This window comes from Hemiscyllium ocellatum, chromosome 25, assembly GCF_020745735.1.
Source record: "Hemiscyllium ocellatum isolate sHemOce1 chromosome 25, sHemOce1.pat.X.cur, whole genome shotgun sequence".
NCBI classification, from domain to species: domain Eukaryota; kingdom Metazoa; phylum Chordata; class Chondrichthyes; order Orectolobiformes; family Hemiscylliidae; genus Hemiscyllium; species Hemiscyllium ocellatum.
This window is the reverse complement of record NC_083425.1, coordinates 36560708-36577714: the sequence shown is the minus strand read 5'-3', so window position 1 is coordinate 36577714 and position 17007 is coordinate 36560708. Positions and strand designations below refer to the sequence as shown.

The following is a 17007-nucleotide window of genomic DNA, read 5'->3' as shown; positions in this document are numbered from 1 at the left end:
AGTACACCCACACAACCTCCCTCTTTAAATTCCCATCTTTTCAAGCAATTTGTATCCTTGAATACTATTCAGTATTTCAGAGCCACATTTCCATTATTACCGTTACAGCATCTTCTCAAAGTGGGAAGGATGTGGGCTGCTAAATTAAAATCTGTAAGTAATCTGAAAGGCAGTCCATCATGTGTGACAGACATGTTTCCAAGTTTCTTTGACATAGATGTGGATTTTCAAAAGATATTTGACAAAGTCTCATCAGACCTCATAAAATAATCGAAAGGTATAGCCAGCATGAATAAAAACACCGACAAAGGGACAGCTATCAGAGAGTGATGGTACCCAGCAGTTTATGAGTTGAGAGAGAAGCATACAATGGGACATGTTCTAAAGGGGACAGTGTTGGAGCTTTTATTTTGATGTACATGAGGACCTTAACTTGGGCAGAAAAGGTTTCATTTCAAGTTTATTGACAGCATGAAACTGAATTTATAGTGAAGAATACAATACTAATAAAGAAAAATACGAACAGCGTTCAGAAGGACTTAGTCTGGGAAAATGGGCAGATGAAATTTAAAACACACATACAAGGTACCCCATCCCATTCTCCATCCTCACACACACTGTACATCCCATTCCTCTCCCTGACACACACACTGTACCCCATCCCACTCCCCTCCCTCACACACACTGTACCCTATCCCACTCCCCACCCACTGACACACTGTACCCCAGCCCACACCCCACCCTCACACACACTGTACCCCATCCCTCTCCCCACCCTCACACACACTGTACCCCATCTCACTCCCCTCCCTCACACACACTGTACCCCATCCCACTCCCCTCCCTCACACACACTGTACCCCATCCCACTCCTCTCCCTCACACACACTGTACCCTATCCCACTCCCCTCCGTCACACACACTGTACCCCATCCCACTCCCCACCCTCCCACACACTGTACCACATCCCATTCCCCTCCCTCACACACAATGTACCCCATCCCACTCCCCACCCTCCCACACACTGTACCCCATCCCACTCCCCACCCTCCCACACACTGTACCCCATCCCACTCCCCTCCCTCACACACACTGTACCCCATCCCACTCCCCTCCCTCACACACACTGTACCCCATTGCACCCCACTCCCTCACACACACTGTACCCCATCCCACTCCCCACCCTCCCACACACTGTACCCCATCCCACTCCCCTCCCTCACACACACTGTACCCCATTGCACCCCACTCCCTCACACACACTGTACCCCATCCCACTCCCCACCCTCCCACACACTGTACCCCATCCCACTCCCCTCCCTCACACACACTGTACCCCATCCCACTTCCCTCCCTCACACACACTGTACCCCATTGCACCCCACTCCCTCACACACACTGTACCCCATCCCACTTCCCTCCCTCACACACACTGTACCCCATTGCACCCCACTCCCTCACACACACTGTACCCCATCCCACTCCCCTCCCTCACACACACTGTACCCCATCCCACTTCCCTCCCTCACACACACTGTACCCCATTGCACCCCACTCCCTCACACGCACTGTACCCCATCCCACTCCTCTCCCTCTCACACACTGTACCCCATCCCACTCCCCTCCGTCACACACACTGTTCCCCATCCCACTCCCCACCCTCACATACACTGTACCCCATCCCACTCCCCACCCTCACATACACTGTTCCCCATCCCACTCCCCACCCTCACATACACTGTTCCCCATCCCACTCCCCACCCTCACATACACTGTACCCCATCCCACTCCCCACCCTCACACACACTGTACCCCATCCCACTCCTCTCCCTCACACACACCGTACCCCATCCCACTCCCCACCCTCACACACACTGTACCCCATCCCACTCCCCATCCTCAGTCACACTTAGTGTTCCCTATCCAACTCCAAACTAATGTTCAGTGATCTGGTAATTTCCCCCTGCAAAATTTTTTTTACTTAGTGTCATAGCATGGATCTTGCCCATAACCAATCAGATATCTGAAGTTAATCTAAGTTAAAAATCTCACAACACCAGGTTATATTTCAACAGGTTTATTTGGAAGTATAAACTTTTGGAGTGCTGCTCCTCCATCAGGTAGCTCATGGGGCAGGATCAGATTCGGTGCCCTGTCATCCTACTGCACTCGCTCCCTGTCGAAGGGGCAGCGCTCTGAAAGCCTGTCCTTCCAAATAAACCTGTTGGACTACAACTTGGTGTCGTGTGATTTTTAACTTTGTCCAACACCGGCACCTCCGTATCTTCAATTAATCTCGTTCCATTTGCCAGCATTTGACCCACATCCTTCTAAATCCTTCCTATTCATGTACTCATCCAGATGCCTTTTAATTGTTGTAACTGTACCAGCCTCTGCCACCTCCTCTACCAACTCATTCCATACCTGCACCATGCTCTGTGTCAAAAAATTGCCCCTTAGGTCTCTTTTAAATCTTATCCCTCTCACTTATGTTGTCTAGTTTGGGACACCCCTACCCTGGGGAGACTATTTATCCTATCCATGTCCCTAATGATTTTATAAACCTCTATAAGTTCACCCCTCAGCCTCCGACGCTCCAGGGAAAACAGCCCCAGCATATTCAGCCTCTCCCTATAGCTCAAATTCTCCAACCCTGGCAACATCCTTGTAAATCTTTTCTGAACCCTTTCAAGTTTCACAACACCCTTCCTATAGCCGGGAGACCAGAATTGCATGTAGTATTCCAAAAGTGACCTAACCAATGTCCTGATCATCTGCAACATGACCTCCCAACTCCTGTATTCAATACTCTGACCAATAAAGGAAAGCATACCAAACGCCTGCTTCACTATCCTGTCTACCTGCAACTCCACTTTCAAGGAGCTATGAACCTGCACTCCAAGGTCTCTTTGTTCAGCAACACTCCCCAGGACCTTACCATTAAGGTGTATAAGTCCTGTGATAATGTTCCAGACCTCTCTCCTCAGTCTCTGTGAGAATCCAAAGTTGATGGTTTATTGCCACAGAGTTCTGAAAGAGCCAGCTCCTCCTGAGTGAGGTGATCCTGGAACTTAATTTACCCTCAGCCAGTGGATGATGTGAGCGACTGTCTGTCATGAGCATGACCTTCCTACTGTATGAAATATTTCAGTCTATTAGCCATTTACATTCAGCGGCCCTCCATCATTCTGGGTGTTCAGAGCAGCTGTCTCCTTGAACAATAGGTGTGTGTTAGAGTTTACGATGAGGTCGAGGCTTTGACATCATTAACCTCTCCCCTCTGACTATTGACACACAAAATAAAATGGGAGGCTTTCTGCAGTGCTTAGCTCCACGGGCTGCTTTGCAGAAGTGAGTGATCCCTTGAAAAGGTCAACCCCATCCCATTAGGTCTCTCCTGAGATGCTGTCCTTACCCTCTCAGAGCTAACTAATACCAAGAAGCTTGACAGAATCACTACAATTTGACGTCCTACAGCTTACAGCGAGTTCAGTCCATCACAATGAAATTCATTGAAAACTGTGTGTCTCCATTCACCCTCTCTCTCTCTCCATTCACCTTCTCTCTCCACTCACCATCCCTCTCTCCATTTGTCCTCCATTTCTCCATTCACCCTCTCTCTCTCCATTCACCCTCTCTCTCTCCATTCACCCACTCTCTCTCCACTCACCCTCCCTCTCTCTCCACTTGCTCTCCCTCTCTCCATTCACCTTCGCTCTCTCCATTCGCACTCTCTCTCCCTCCATTCACCCTCCCTTTCTCCAATGGCCCTCCCTCTCTCATTTCGCCCTCCCTCTATCCACTCGCCCTCTCTCCACTCACCCTCTCTCTCTCCATTCACACTATCTCTCCATTGGCTCGCTCTCTCTCTCTCGCCTTTCGCCCTCCCTCTCTCCATTCACCCTCTCTCTCTCTCTCTCTCTCTCTCTCCATTCACCCTCTCTCTCTCTCTCTCTCTCCATTCACTCTCTCTCTCTCTCTCAATTCTCCCTCCCTCCCTTCATTTGCCCTCTCTCTCTCCATTCACCCTCCATCTCTCCATTTGCCCTCTCTCTCTCTCTCTCTCTCTCTCCATTCACCCTTCCACTATCCACTCGCCCTCCCACGCTCAATTCACCCTCCCTCTCTCTCCATTCACCCTCCCTCTCTCTCCATTCACCCTCCCTCTCTCTCCATTCACCCTCCCTCTCTCTCCATTCGCCCTCCCTCTCTCTGTTCACCCACGCCCTCCTCCTGTCCTTTGTTCTCTTGCTGACCCCCACTCTCTCCACCTCATTCCCATTCTCTGTTCCCAAAATTCACTTTGTCTTGGTGAAACCACTCTCCCCTCCCAAAACCCACTATCTCCCCTCAAACCTCACTCTACCCTCAACAACACTCTCCTCCTTAAACAACACTCTTCCCCCAAACCCCACTCTCCCCTCAAGCTCCACTCTCCCCCTTAAATCCCACTGTCCCAGCAAACCTCACTGTTCCCTCCCAAACCCCACTATATCCCCTCAAACCACAGTCTCCCCTTGAATAACACTTTGCCTCCAAACTCCACTCTTCCCCTGAACCCCACTTTTCCCTGAACCGCAATCCTACATTCATCCAAATTCCACTTTCCCCAGAACACCTCACCCAAACCCCACATCCCCTAACCCCACTTCCCCAAACCCAACTCCCCCTAACCCCACTCCCACCAGCCCCACTCCCACTAACCCCACTCCCTTTAACCCCACTCCCCCAACCCCACATCCCCTAACCCCACTTCCCTCAACCCAACTCCCCACAACCCCACTCCCACTTACCCTACTTCCCTTAATCCCACTCCCTTTAACCCCACTCCCCCAACCCCACTCCCCCCAACCCCACTCCCCCCAACCCCACTCCCCCCAACCCCACTCCCTCCAACCCCACTCCCCCAACCCCACTCCCACTAACCCCACTCCCACTAACCCCACTCCCCTTAACCCCACTCCCCCTAACCTCACTCCCCTTAACCCCACTCCCCCTAACCTCACTTCCCTAACCCCACTCCCCCCAACCCCACTCCCCCTAGCCCCACTCCCTCTAGCCCCACTCCCTCTAGCCCCACTCCCCTTGACCCCACTCCCCCTGACCCCACTTCCCTAGCCCCACTCCCCCTAACCCCACTCTCCCTACCCCCACTGTCCCTAACCCCACTCCCCCTAACCCCACTGCCTCAAATCTCACTTGCTCCTGAACTCCACTGCTCCAAACCTAATTCCCCCCCAAAACCCCACTCCCCCTGAACTCCTCTCTCTTCCCTGAACCCCCCTCTGCACCTGAACTCCATTCCCCCGCCAACCCAACTTCCCCCACCAAACCCTACTTTTCCCCCCAAATCCTAGTGTCTGGATCGAGCCCCAAATTCACCCCAAAACCCACAGTCCTACCCACCTCGACCCACTCATACAGCCTCTGTGCTGAACACAACAGTCTCCATCCCAATCTCCACCTGGACTCCCCTTGCCTGGAACTCCTTCCATCACATTTCCCACTGGGACAATCTGGTGACCCGCCTCACCCTGATATTGGGGTTTCTGCTGGGTACGTTTCTGTGGAGTTGTGAGTGGGAGCTCTGTGCTGACTTGCTAGTGACTGGACTCAGTCCATCGCACTCTGCTGCTGCTGCTGTTGAGGAATCCTGAGCTGAACACCAGCCGAAATGGTCCTGGGCACTGAGTGCTCTCTGCAACACCGACTTTGTGTTTGTTCAGTAATATGAGCTGTTGTCCTCTTTTGCTTCACTTCAAAGGACCTGGAAGTGAACCCAGACCCCTCGCTACTGATCAGATTATTTGTGATACAAGGGTAACCCAACAAACTCCACACCTCCTCCCCCCCCCCCCCCCCCCCCCCAACCCCTCCCCAGTCTCCCTGCCCCACAAACACCCAGTAGCCCGGGGTAGGGACAGAGTGCTGTGGCATCACCAATGTTTCAATGTTGATGTTACTGTGGTCTTCATGTGTTTTGCAGCTTCTTCCTCATCTCCCAGGTTTAATCCAGATCTGGAGCAGGCCAGACCCCACACCAGCGGTGAAGAGGAGCTGCAGTTACAGCTTGCGCTGGCAATGAGCAGGGAGGAAGCTGAGAAAGCAACTCAGGTAAAGCAACCACCCAGGCAGCAGATTCCTTCATCCACCAACAGTTTCAACTTCAACCACTCCCAACCTGCCCCAATCATCCGAGCAGCTCCACGTTCACACAGTGGGATTGCTCACAGTCAGAGGATTGGAGGCAGTGCTACACTGGCAGAGGTCAATGCTGAGGGAACAGTACACAGTTGAGGGTCAGTACTGAGGGACTGCTGCACTGTCAGAGGGTCAGTACCGAGGTACGCTGTCACTACTGGGTCAGACAAGGAGCATCGGGACATTCAGCCCATTGAGCCTGCTCTGCTCCGTTAACATGATCATGGTCAATGAACACTTCAATCCTTTTACTAACACTATCCCCATAACCCTGTACACCAAAGGAAATCAAATACTTATCACATTATATGCATTGACACAGTCTCCACTGTCCTCTGGGATAGAAAACTGTAAAGATTCAGCACCTTTGGAGTAAACATCAATTCTACACATTTCTGTCCTAAGTGGCATCCCCTTATTGTTAAATTGTGACCCCCTGGTTCTAAACACCCCAACAGGGGACATATCTGACTTGCATCAACCCTGTCTATCCCTCTAAGTGTTTTGTAGCTTTCTATGAGGTTGCCTGTCATTCTTTGAAACTTTAGAGAGTACAGGTTCAGTTTGCCTACTCTATCTTCACAGGAGTGTCCCACCATGCTGGGAAATAGTTTGGTGAAACCTCATTCCTTAATCTCTATGACAATAATATCTTGACTGAGATATGATGTGGAGGTGCCGGTGTTGGACTAGGGTGAATAATAGCCCAACTATAACCTGATCTTGTGTGATTTCTAACTTCTTTCCTGAGATAGAGACCAGAATGCACACAATACTCCAGGTGTGGTCTAGCCAAGCTGCTATGCAGTTGAAGCAAGACATCACAATTCATGTACTCAAATCCCCTTTCTATTAAGGCTAACATTTCCATAGCCTTCTTAATGGCTTGCTGCACCCATATTTAACCTTCAATAACTTATTAACAGGGAAACCAAAGTCCTTCTGCATATCCACATTTTCCAGCCTCTCACCATTGAGGAAATGTTCTGCACATCTTCTTACATCATCTTCCTACATCAGATTCCATTTGCTATGTTTCTGCACAATCCCTAGGCCTAAACAAATCCTCCTGAAAATATTTTACATCTTTCTCAGAACATAACGCCTGCTTAGCTTTGTATCATCTACAGATTTGGTAATATTACGTTGAATTCCCATCATTGATACACTTTATGAACAGTTGGAGCTGAAGTACTGAGTCTTTGTTACCCACCAGGTGCTATCTGCTAACACAAGAATAACCTGTTTATCCCTACTTGCTGTTTTCTGCCTGATGGCCAATCCTTAATCCTTGCTGAGAATGTGTTGCTGGTCAAAGCACAGCAGGCCAGGCAGCATCTCAGGAATAGAGAGTTCGACGTTTCGAGCATAAGCCCTTCATCAGGAAGCCCTTCACAGCCTGCTGTGCTTTGACCAGCAACACATTCTCAGCTGTGATCTCCAGCATCTGCAGACCTCATTTTTTACTCGAAGATTTTAATCCTTAATCCTTGCCAGGGCAGTACCTCCTGTACCACGTGCTTGCATTTTGCTACCAATATCCTGTGGGGGGCCTTATCAAAAGCTTTCTGAAAATTCAAATACAGTGTTTATAACATTCATCAATGCCCCTTTATCAATTTTGTTAGTGCCATCCTCTTAAACGCCAACAAGTTTCCATTCGCAAATCCAAGGTGAGTATGTCAAATCAGCTCATTTTTATCAAAATGTCCAATTATCAAGTCCTTTATGATAGATTCTAGCATTTTCTCTACAATTGATGTACAGATGTCAAGTCTGTTTGTTGTTATGCCCCTTTCACAAACAGTGGGGGGATCTTTGCTTGCTTCTAATCTGCAGGAATCATGACAGATTCTGTAATTACCAATGGATCAACTATCTCTATAGCCACCTCCTCAACCCTCTGTGATATGGATTATCAGATTTGCAGGGACTTCTGAACTTTGAGCCCCATTAATTTCTTGAGTTCAATCTTCTTGCTGAAACTAATTTCCCTCAGCTCCTCATGCCAACGAGTCACTTGGAATCTCTAATTCTGGGAGATTTCTTGTATATTCCTCAGATGCAAAATAATCATTTAGCTCTCTGCCTTTTCTCTCTTTCCCATTATAAGTTCTCCTGACTCTGCTTTTGGTAATCCCCACCCATCTTAGCCAAATGTTTCCTTTTGTGAAGTTGTAGGAACTTTTATAATCCATTTTTGATGTTCTTTGCTAGTTTCCATTTGTATAATATTCATCCTGTCTCCTTATTAGTTTCATAGTCCTCCTTTGCCATATTCTAAAAACTTTCCAATCCTCAGATATGCTACTGTTTCTGGCCATTTTATAAACCTTTTCTTTTCAACTTCTTTTAAACAATCCTTAACTTCCTCTTTCAGCCATGAAACTTGACTCTTTGAAAAAATGTATCGTTGTTGTGAGCCATATAATAGCTTTTCAAAGCCAGTCACACCTTTTAAAGTATTTTCCCAATCCAACTCGCCAAACATGTGTCTCATGCTTTCCTAATTTCTCTTGTTCAAACGTAGCAGCCTTTTTTTAGATTGAATCACTTCACTTTTACACATAATGTAATATTCTGTCATATCATGGTCGCTCATCGTTAAAGGATTATTTTACCAGATTATTAATTAGTCCTTTTTCATGACAAAATCCTAGATCAAAAATATCCTGACCTCGAACATGCTGCTCTAGAAAACCGTCCCTAACACACTCCAGAAAATTGTCGTCTACAATTTTCATGCTGGACTAACTTACCCAGTCTCTAAACAGACTGATGTCACCCAATGCTACAAGCTTCTCTCATCACCTGATTTATACGTTGCCGTAAACTACCACTGCTGTTTGGTGTCTGAGATCTGATGCCCTTTGCCGTTTCTACGTTTCTCCCAACAGATTACACATATTATTTTTCTGATCTGTGATCCTCCCTTTCAAATGCACTGATCCTGTTCCTTATTATCATAACTAAAAGAGCGTCAGCGCTGAGGGAGTGCCACAGTGTCGGAGAACCAGAGCTGAGAGAGTGCCGTACTCTCAGAGGTACAGAGCTGAGGGAGTGACGAACTATCAGAGGGTCAGTGCTGAGGGAGTGCCACACTGTCAGAGGGTCAGGGCTAATGGAGTGCCGCACTGTCGGAGGGTCAGCGCTGAAGGAATGCCGCACTGTCAGAGGATCACAGCTGAGGGAGTGCTGTACTCTCAGAGGGTCAGAGCTAAGGTAGCGCCGCACTGTCAGAGGTGTCAGAGCTAAGGGAGTGCCGCACTGTCAGAAGATCAGAGCTGAGGGCGTAACGTACTGTAGTAGGGTCAGAGCTGAGGGAGTGCCGCACTATCAAAAGATCAGAGCTGAGGGAGTGACGAACTGTCAGAGGGTCAGAGCTGAGGGAGTGCTGTACTGTCAGAGGGTCAGGGCTAATGGAGTGCCGCACTGTCAGAGGGTCAGAGCTGAGGGAGTGCCGCACGGTCAGATGGTCAGTGCTGAAGGGGTGCCGCACTGTCGTAGGGTCAGTGCTGAGGGGGTGCCGCACTGTCGGAGGGTCAGAGCTGAGGGAGTGCCGTACTATCAGAGGGTCAGTGCTGAGGGAGTGCCGCACTGTCAGAGGTACAGAGCTAAGGGAGTGCCGTACTGTCAGAGGGTCAGAGCTGAGGGAATGACGTACTATTGGAGGGTCAGAGCTGAGGGAGTGATGCACTGTCGGAGGGTCAGAGCTGAGGGAATGCTGCACTGTCAGAGAGTCAGAGCTGAGGGAGTGCCGCACTGTCAGAGGTACAAAGCTGAGGGAGTGGCGCATTGTCAGAGGGTCAGGGCTGAGGGAGCACTGCACTGTTGGAGAGTAAATCCTGAGGGAGTACTACACTTTTGAAGGATTAGTACTGAGGGAGCGCTTGCACTCTTGGAGGGTCAGTACTGAGGGAGCACTTGCACTGTTGGAGAGTCAGTACTGAGGGAGCTCTGCACTGTCGGAGAGTCAATCCTGAGGGAGTACTATACTTTTGAAGGATTAGTACTGAGGGAGCACTTGCACTGTCATAGGGTCAGTACTGAGGGAGCTCTGCACTGCAAAAGAGTCAGCACTGCAAGAGTGCTGCATTGTTGGAGGGTCAGTACTGAGGGAGCTCTGCACTGTCAGATGGTCAATGCTGAGGAAGCACTGCACAATTGGAGGGTCTGTCTGGTGTAGTTGTTTGCCTGAGATCTTAAACGTAGACCATTTCCATCACCTCAGATAGCTGAGAGAGAGCCCATGGCACGATGGAAGAAGAGGAGCTCTTCCTGGCATTTGCCACCAAGCAACAGTAAAATTGGTCATTGTCACATTGTTTGTGGGACCTTGCTGTATACAAATTGACTGCCATGATTTCTAAGTTACAACAGTTCACAATTGCTGCATTGGTTGTGAAGCTGTTTGAGATATCCTATGGGTGTGAAGGAAAAGGAAATCAATCATTCACAAATGAGTAACAGTCAGGCTTTTTTAGATTATGGAATGCAAGCCAGTTTTCACCAGTGAGTAAGGTCAATGACATTGCATTCTAGAGGGGCTATCTCAGAGCCTCCTATAACAGCAATAAGTATTGCATGTTTCAGACTGACTCTGAGCAGTTCTCTGCTTGAGCCAAGAGCATGTCTGGTTCAGAAGCACAATTAAAATTTGTCTTTGTTTCTGTGCATATTCAGCCTTGTATATGATGGGCTGTGTCATTGCACATTCCTCCCTCCTCCCAACAGAATTGATGATGGTCAGCATCAGTCAGCTAGAGAGAGAGCTGGCACTGCCCGTTCAAAGCTAAAAATCACACAACACCAGGTTATATTCCAAAAGGTTTAAATGGAGGCACTAGCTTTCAGAGCATTGCTCCTTCAACCCTGATGAAGGAGCGGTGCTCTGAAAGCTAGTGCTTCCAAATAAACTTAGATTAGACTTACAGTGTGGAAACAGGCCCTTCGGCCCAACAAGTCCACACCGACCCGCCGAAGCGCAACCCACCCATACCCCTACATTTACCCCTTACCTAACACTACGGGCAATTTAGCTTGGCCAATTCACCTGACCCACACATCTTTGGACTGTGGGAGGAAACCGGAGCACCCGGAGGAAACCCACGCAGACACGGGGAGAACGTGCAAACTCCACACAGTCAGTCGCCTGAGTCGGGAATTGAACCCGGGTCTACAGGCGCTGTGAGGCAGCAGTGCTAACCACTGTGCCACCGTGCCGCCCACAATTGGACTATAACCTGGTGTTGTGTGACTTTTAACTTTGTCCACCCCAGTCCAACACCGGCACCTCCAAGTCATGACAGCCTGGTCAGGTACAGAGAGCTTGCACTGCCCGGTCAGATACTGGGGGAGAACTGCTGTAACTGTCAGTCACAGTGAGGGAGAGAGCTGGCATTCACTGGTCACTTTGCAAGGAGAGAGGGCTAGTACAGGAGGATGAGAAAGCGGACACTCACTGGTCCATTAGCAAGGCTGAAATTTGACACTGAGCAGTTAGTTGGTGAGAGAGAGAGTGAGAGAGTGAGCTGAGCTGATGGTCAGAGAGAGAGAAAACTGGCCCTGACTGGTCAGAACAGCTGTACGCTGCCACCTGGTGAATAAATGGTATAACTGCATGCCAGTAACATTGACATTTTAACTGTAATTTAAAATGTTGATGGTCATCAAGACCATAAGAAATAGGAACAGGAGTAGATTGTTCAACCTCTTGAGTCTGCTTCACTAATAGATAGGGTTATGGCTGATCCGACACTCCTCCCATCCATTATCCAGCATTTTCACCATAACGCTTTATTCCCCGACTGATTAAGAATCTATTTCAGCCTTAAATATACACAAGAACCCTTTCCCCAACAGCTCTTTGAAGCAACAAGTTCCAAAGATTCACAAGACTCTGAGAGAAGAGATGCTTCCTCGTCTCAGCCTTAAATTGATGCTCCTGTATTCTGGGACTACGCCCTCTGGTCCTAGACTCTCCCATAAGGGGAAACATCCTCTCAGCATTTACCCTGTCAAGCCCCCTAAGAATTCTGTATGTTTCATTGAGATCACCTCTCATTCTTCTGAACACCAGTGAGTAAAGTCCCAACCTGTTTAGCCTTTGGTCATAAGACAATCCCTCCATATCAAGCATGACCTGCCTCCAATTAAATGATACTTTTCTTAAATAAGGCAATGTTACTCCTGGTGAAATCTCTTTTACATTTTGTACAGTTGTGGTAAGACCTCCCTACTCTTAAACGCCAACCTCTTGAAATAAGGGCCAATAATCCATTCGCCTTCCTAGTTACCTTACCTGATGTGCTAGCTTTCTGTATTTTGTGTATGAGTCCCCCAAAGTCCATTTGTGTTACAGCTTTCTGCAGCTTTTCTCCATTTAAATATTCTATTCTTTTGTTCTCCCTTCCAAAATGAACAATTTCACATTTTTCCACACTGTACTCTATTTCAAATAGGTATTTGTTAATACATCGGTGATAATTGCAGCCTTTCCTTGGGAATCAAGATTAAAATCTTGGAAATATTATGCCAACATGTTCCTCCATCTGTTTCATGTGACGTCTGTTTGTTTGGACATTTAGGGTCCAGACCCCTGTCTGCTTTAGGGGTAAAGAGGACATGAGGGAGAGGAGAAGGGGTGTTTCATTGGAGCACTGTGACTGGATTTAGACAAACTCACCCTTTGGGAAATGAATTAAAAATAAAGTCACCAAAGTCTTCCCAGACCATCGAGCTACTCTCCCATTAGGGCGAACAGCTGGTCATGGTTTAAGCCTGAGGGTCCCCATGCCTCAGGTGAGGGGAGAGGTTAAGAAGGAGAATCCTTAATGGCAACCTCAGCCAGTGTGGGAACTGAACCCACACATTGGCATCACTCATCAGGCAACCAGCCAACTGAGCTAACTGCATCTCTAGGCAGGGCCATTAAAAATCTGATTAAGGATTTGAGATTTTAATGTAAAGGTTAGATCAGCATCAAACAACCTTTAACCCCACACCCACACCCACCATCCCCATGTTAGATATAGAACAAAGCCCTCTATACTATCCTGTTAAACAACCCCAGGACAGACAGTGAGTAGAGCTATTATAATCTTCCATTCTTGTGGCCTTAGCTGATCATTTGCCTTTGCTTTTGGAATATATTGCTGTGATGTTCACACATGGATAACTACTGACCTCTGCATAGTTATTAAATGTTTGTCTGTAACTGTGTGAAAGGAGCCTATGGTTCCTGACTTCATTGCCCAGTCAGGGTGCCCTGTTGATAGAGGGGGAAGGCTGCACTCACTAACTCCGCTCAGAGAGTACTGTTGGATAAGCTGCTGTGTCGACAATGGCTAAAATGTTCATAGGTACTGTTGCTAACCCTGGCTTGATGGCATTTACACTCATTGTAGGGGCTTATATGTAGAGCGGGTTTTGATTGAAGTTTCCAGAGGTTTCTTGTCCCCATGAGGAAAGCTAGGGGCATTGTGGAAAGGAAGTAAATCATTTATCTAGTTTGATGATCACACTGAGAGTTCACACACATTTCACCAGGTCTAAACTCTGGGGCAGATCTAATCTGTCATCAATTCATTAGGGCATTAAAACAAGTCAATTTTATTTTAAATATATTATGGACACGTGTTTATTATGTATAAAACTTTTGTGCATAACACCAATTTGCCTGACAGACAACAATCTTCAACTGGATAGCAATCTCCTCATTTTTCAATTGGCATGGGATGGATTTTTGCAAGGATTGACATGTCAAGCACCCAGTGGTAAATGTATAAGGGTGGGGCAATTGATGGTAGGTGGTCATGTGATGTCAGAACAGAACTGGCTCAATGTGAGAGTTCTTCAGCCATTAGCCTGTGTTCCTCTGTCGTTAGCTTGTGTTCCCGTGATGTTAGCCTGTGTTCGAGCATTGAGTCCATGATGTACTTGCTAACCCCAGCTTTTACACCTTGTAGCAGCCAAGCACAGAGTCTGATGAAGAAATCCAGCTGCAGATTGCATTGAGTTTGAGCAAAGAGGAGCATGAGAAGGTAGCTTCTGCTCATCGAGCACAGTCACTAATGTTCTCACTGTGTTGCCTCGTTGTGTGTCCTGTGCTTTCAACCTGTCTGCTCCAGCTGCTCATTGACTAACAGTGGTGCACCTTCCTGCTCACTTTCCTGGGGATAAAGGGGACTGAAATGTCTTCATGTTGCATCCTTGGCTGACTCATAACCATGCATTGAAATTGTCTGGCTACCTGTACCAGCAAGCTGTGAGAGACCAGGGGACTTTAGGGCAGCATCTGTGGCGCTGTCTCTCTGACTTGGTTTAATTAGGAATGGGGATTAACTTGGACCCACAGAGATTTGCTAGACCTGAGTAAAGTGACAGAAACATTCCCATATGGATAGCTGATACTCAATGTTTCATTAGAGAGAGAGATTGTTCTGAGTGCAGTTGCAGGAACCTTAATCCCAGCGATTACTCCAGTGCCAATCTTCAGTTGGACGGAGACTTACTTCAGCATTTAATATACAGGAGAGTCTGGATTGATTTGATTACTTACAGTGTGAAACAGGCCTTTCAGCCCAACAAGTCCACACCGACCCTCCAAAGAGCAACCCACCCAGACCCATTCCCCTACATTTACCCCTTCACCTAACACTAGGGGCAATTTAGCATGGCCAATTCACCTAACCTGCACATTTTTGGACTGTGGGAGGAAACCGGAGCACCCGGAGGAAACCCACGGAGGAGAATGTGCAAACTCCACAGTTGCCTGAGGCAGGAATTGAACCCGGATCTCTGGCGCTGTAAGGCAGCAGTGCTAACCACTGTGCTACCATGCTGCCCAAAACATTTTTCATCACAGGACACACAAGGCCAGAGGTTGGACAACTAAATTATTGGGTGTCAGTAACTCCAATCAAACGCACCATATTCTCAAATGATCCAATTTTCCTGACCCATTTCTAAGAAGGAAATGTGGCCTCTTTAAATATGCAAATTGCATCCTGCAATCCTGAGTTGGAGGGAGACAGTCAGTGTCAACTTCATTACACAACCAAACGTGGAACTTAAATTCCGGAGCTGGATCCTGGCCCTATCCTCCTTGGCAGCACCCTCTTGGCTCAAGCACAGGGTTTTTGGCTTTCCTTGTAGGCTGGCTTGGATTGGCATCTTCCAGCCTCTGTGGCTTCACAAGGGAGCGTTAACATCTGAAGATCTTCCTTGAAGTAGGATCCTCACTTCCCTGCTCCAGCTTCACCTTCCCTCCCTCCCAATTGCAGCCAAACCGATCACTGGAATTGGGGAGAGGAGAGTGAGTCAGGGATGAAGGAGGTGATCAGCGACAGATCAGAGAATGATCCAATCATGAGAGGTGCAGGGTTTAGGAAATAACAAGTTTCTGAGTCAGAATGCAATGGGGGAAGTGGTTGGATGGTGATGTGTCTGTGAGGTCAGATGAGTGCTTTAGGAGAGATGGAAGTGAGAGATTCCTTGCCTGGAGAGGAGCTGAAGGGAACAGAAGATGGAAGGAACGAGCTTGGAAACCGAGCGAGATAGGAAAGGAATGGGAGAGAAGCTTCAGAGTGCTGCAATAGGATCAATGTAATTACGTCAAAACAATGGCACTTTTAAAAGAAGAGAAGGACAAACAATAGACAGTACCTGTCACTGCAGGAGAGAGAGAGAGAGACAGAGAGAGACAGAAATCCACACTGCTAACTGACACAGCAGTGAACCTGCGCAATTACTGCCTTTGCTGTTTGAATTCAGGTATCGCTGGACATCAGAGCGTATCTAGGAAAACTTAACAAACAGAGAAATTTGCAACTGATCTCAGAGGAACCTGTTTGGGAGAGGTCACAGCACAGAATCAGATAAATGAATAGTTTGAAGTATAGCTTTGCTGTAAATCCGCAATAATCAGTGGAGTGGTTTCTTTCTTGATTATATGTTTTATTGAGATATGTATCTTAAGCCATAAGTATTAAGTTAGCCTGGGGCAGTGTTTTGTAGAGGAATAAGATGGTGCTATTTTCTGGGTCTGCAGATTGGAAGAAGAAAAAATGGCCTTTAGTAGAGTGATATGCTCTTCTTGTCAGATGTGGGAGTTCAAGGAGAGTTTGTGTTACTGAGGATTATATCTGCGATAAATGCCATTTTTTGTAAATCCTATCAGATCGAATGGATCGGTTGGAGTGACAGAGGCAATGAGGAATTTACAAGAGCAAGGGGGTGTGATGGATAGCATTTATAGGAAGGGAGGAAAGCCACAGATACAGTCAGATAGTTGGGTTAATTCCTGGAAAGGTAAAAGAGGTAGGCAGCTAGTGCAGGAGCCTTCTGTGGCTATCCCCATTTCAAACAAATATGCTGTTTTGGAAAATGTAGGGGGGTGATGGATTCTCAGAGGAATGTAGCACAAATAGCCACATTTCTGATATCAAGACAGGGTCTAATGTAATGAAGGGTATGTGAGGTTTCAAGTGATTGATTGTGATAGCGGACTCTATTGTCAGAGGCACAGACAGACGTTTCTATGGCCAGCAGCGAAAAATCAGAATGGTGTGTTGCCTCCCTGGTGCCAGGATCAAGGATGTCTCAGAGAGGGTGCAGAATGTTCTCAACGGGAGAGGGGCCAGCAGGAACTAACGACATAGGAAGGGAAAATGATGAGATTGTGAAGGGAGAATATAGAAAGTTAGGCAAGAATTTAAAAAGGAGGTCCTCGAGAGTAGTAATATCTGGATTACTCCAGGTGCTACGAGCTAGTGAGGATAGGAATAGGAGGATAGAGCAGATGAA

The 17007-nt window shown here is 47.6% G+C and overlaps 1 protein-coding gene across 5 annotated transcripts in view; it reads left to right on the top strand.

The window, feature by feature from the left end:
* The window catches only part of LOC132827829 (epsin-2-like), a 95478-nt gene that overhangs the window by 52058 nt on the left and 26413 nt on the right, over window positions 1-17007 (top strand). For 4 of the 5 annotated variants that reach the window (XM_060844570.1, XM_060844569.1, XM_060844572.1 and 1 more), the window contains exons 3-4: window positions 5987-6114; window positions 14169-14243. In XM_060844570.1, the coding sequence (XP_060700553.1) occupies window positions 5987-6114; window positions 14169-14243 (203 nt within the window). The remainder of the gene's footprint in view (window positions 1-5986; window positions 6115-14168; window positions 14244-17007) is intronic. The other variant, XM_060844571.1, reaches the window with a different exon arrangement.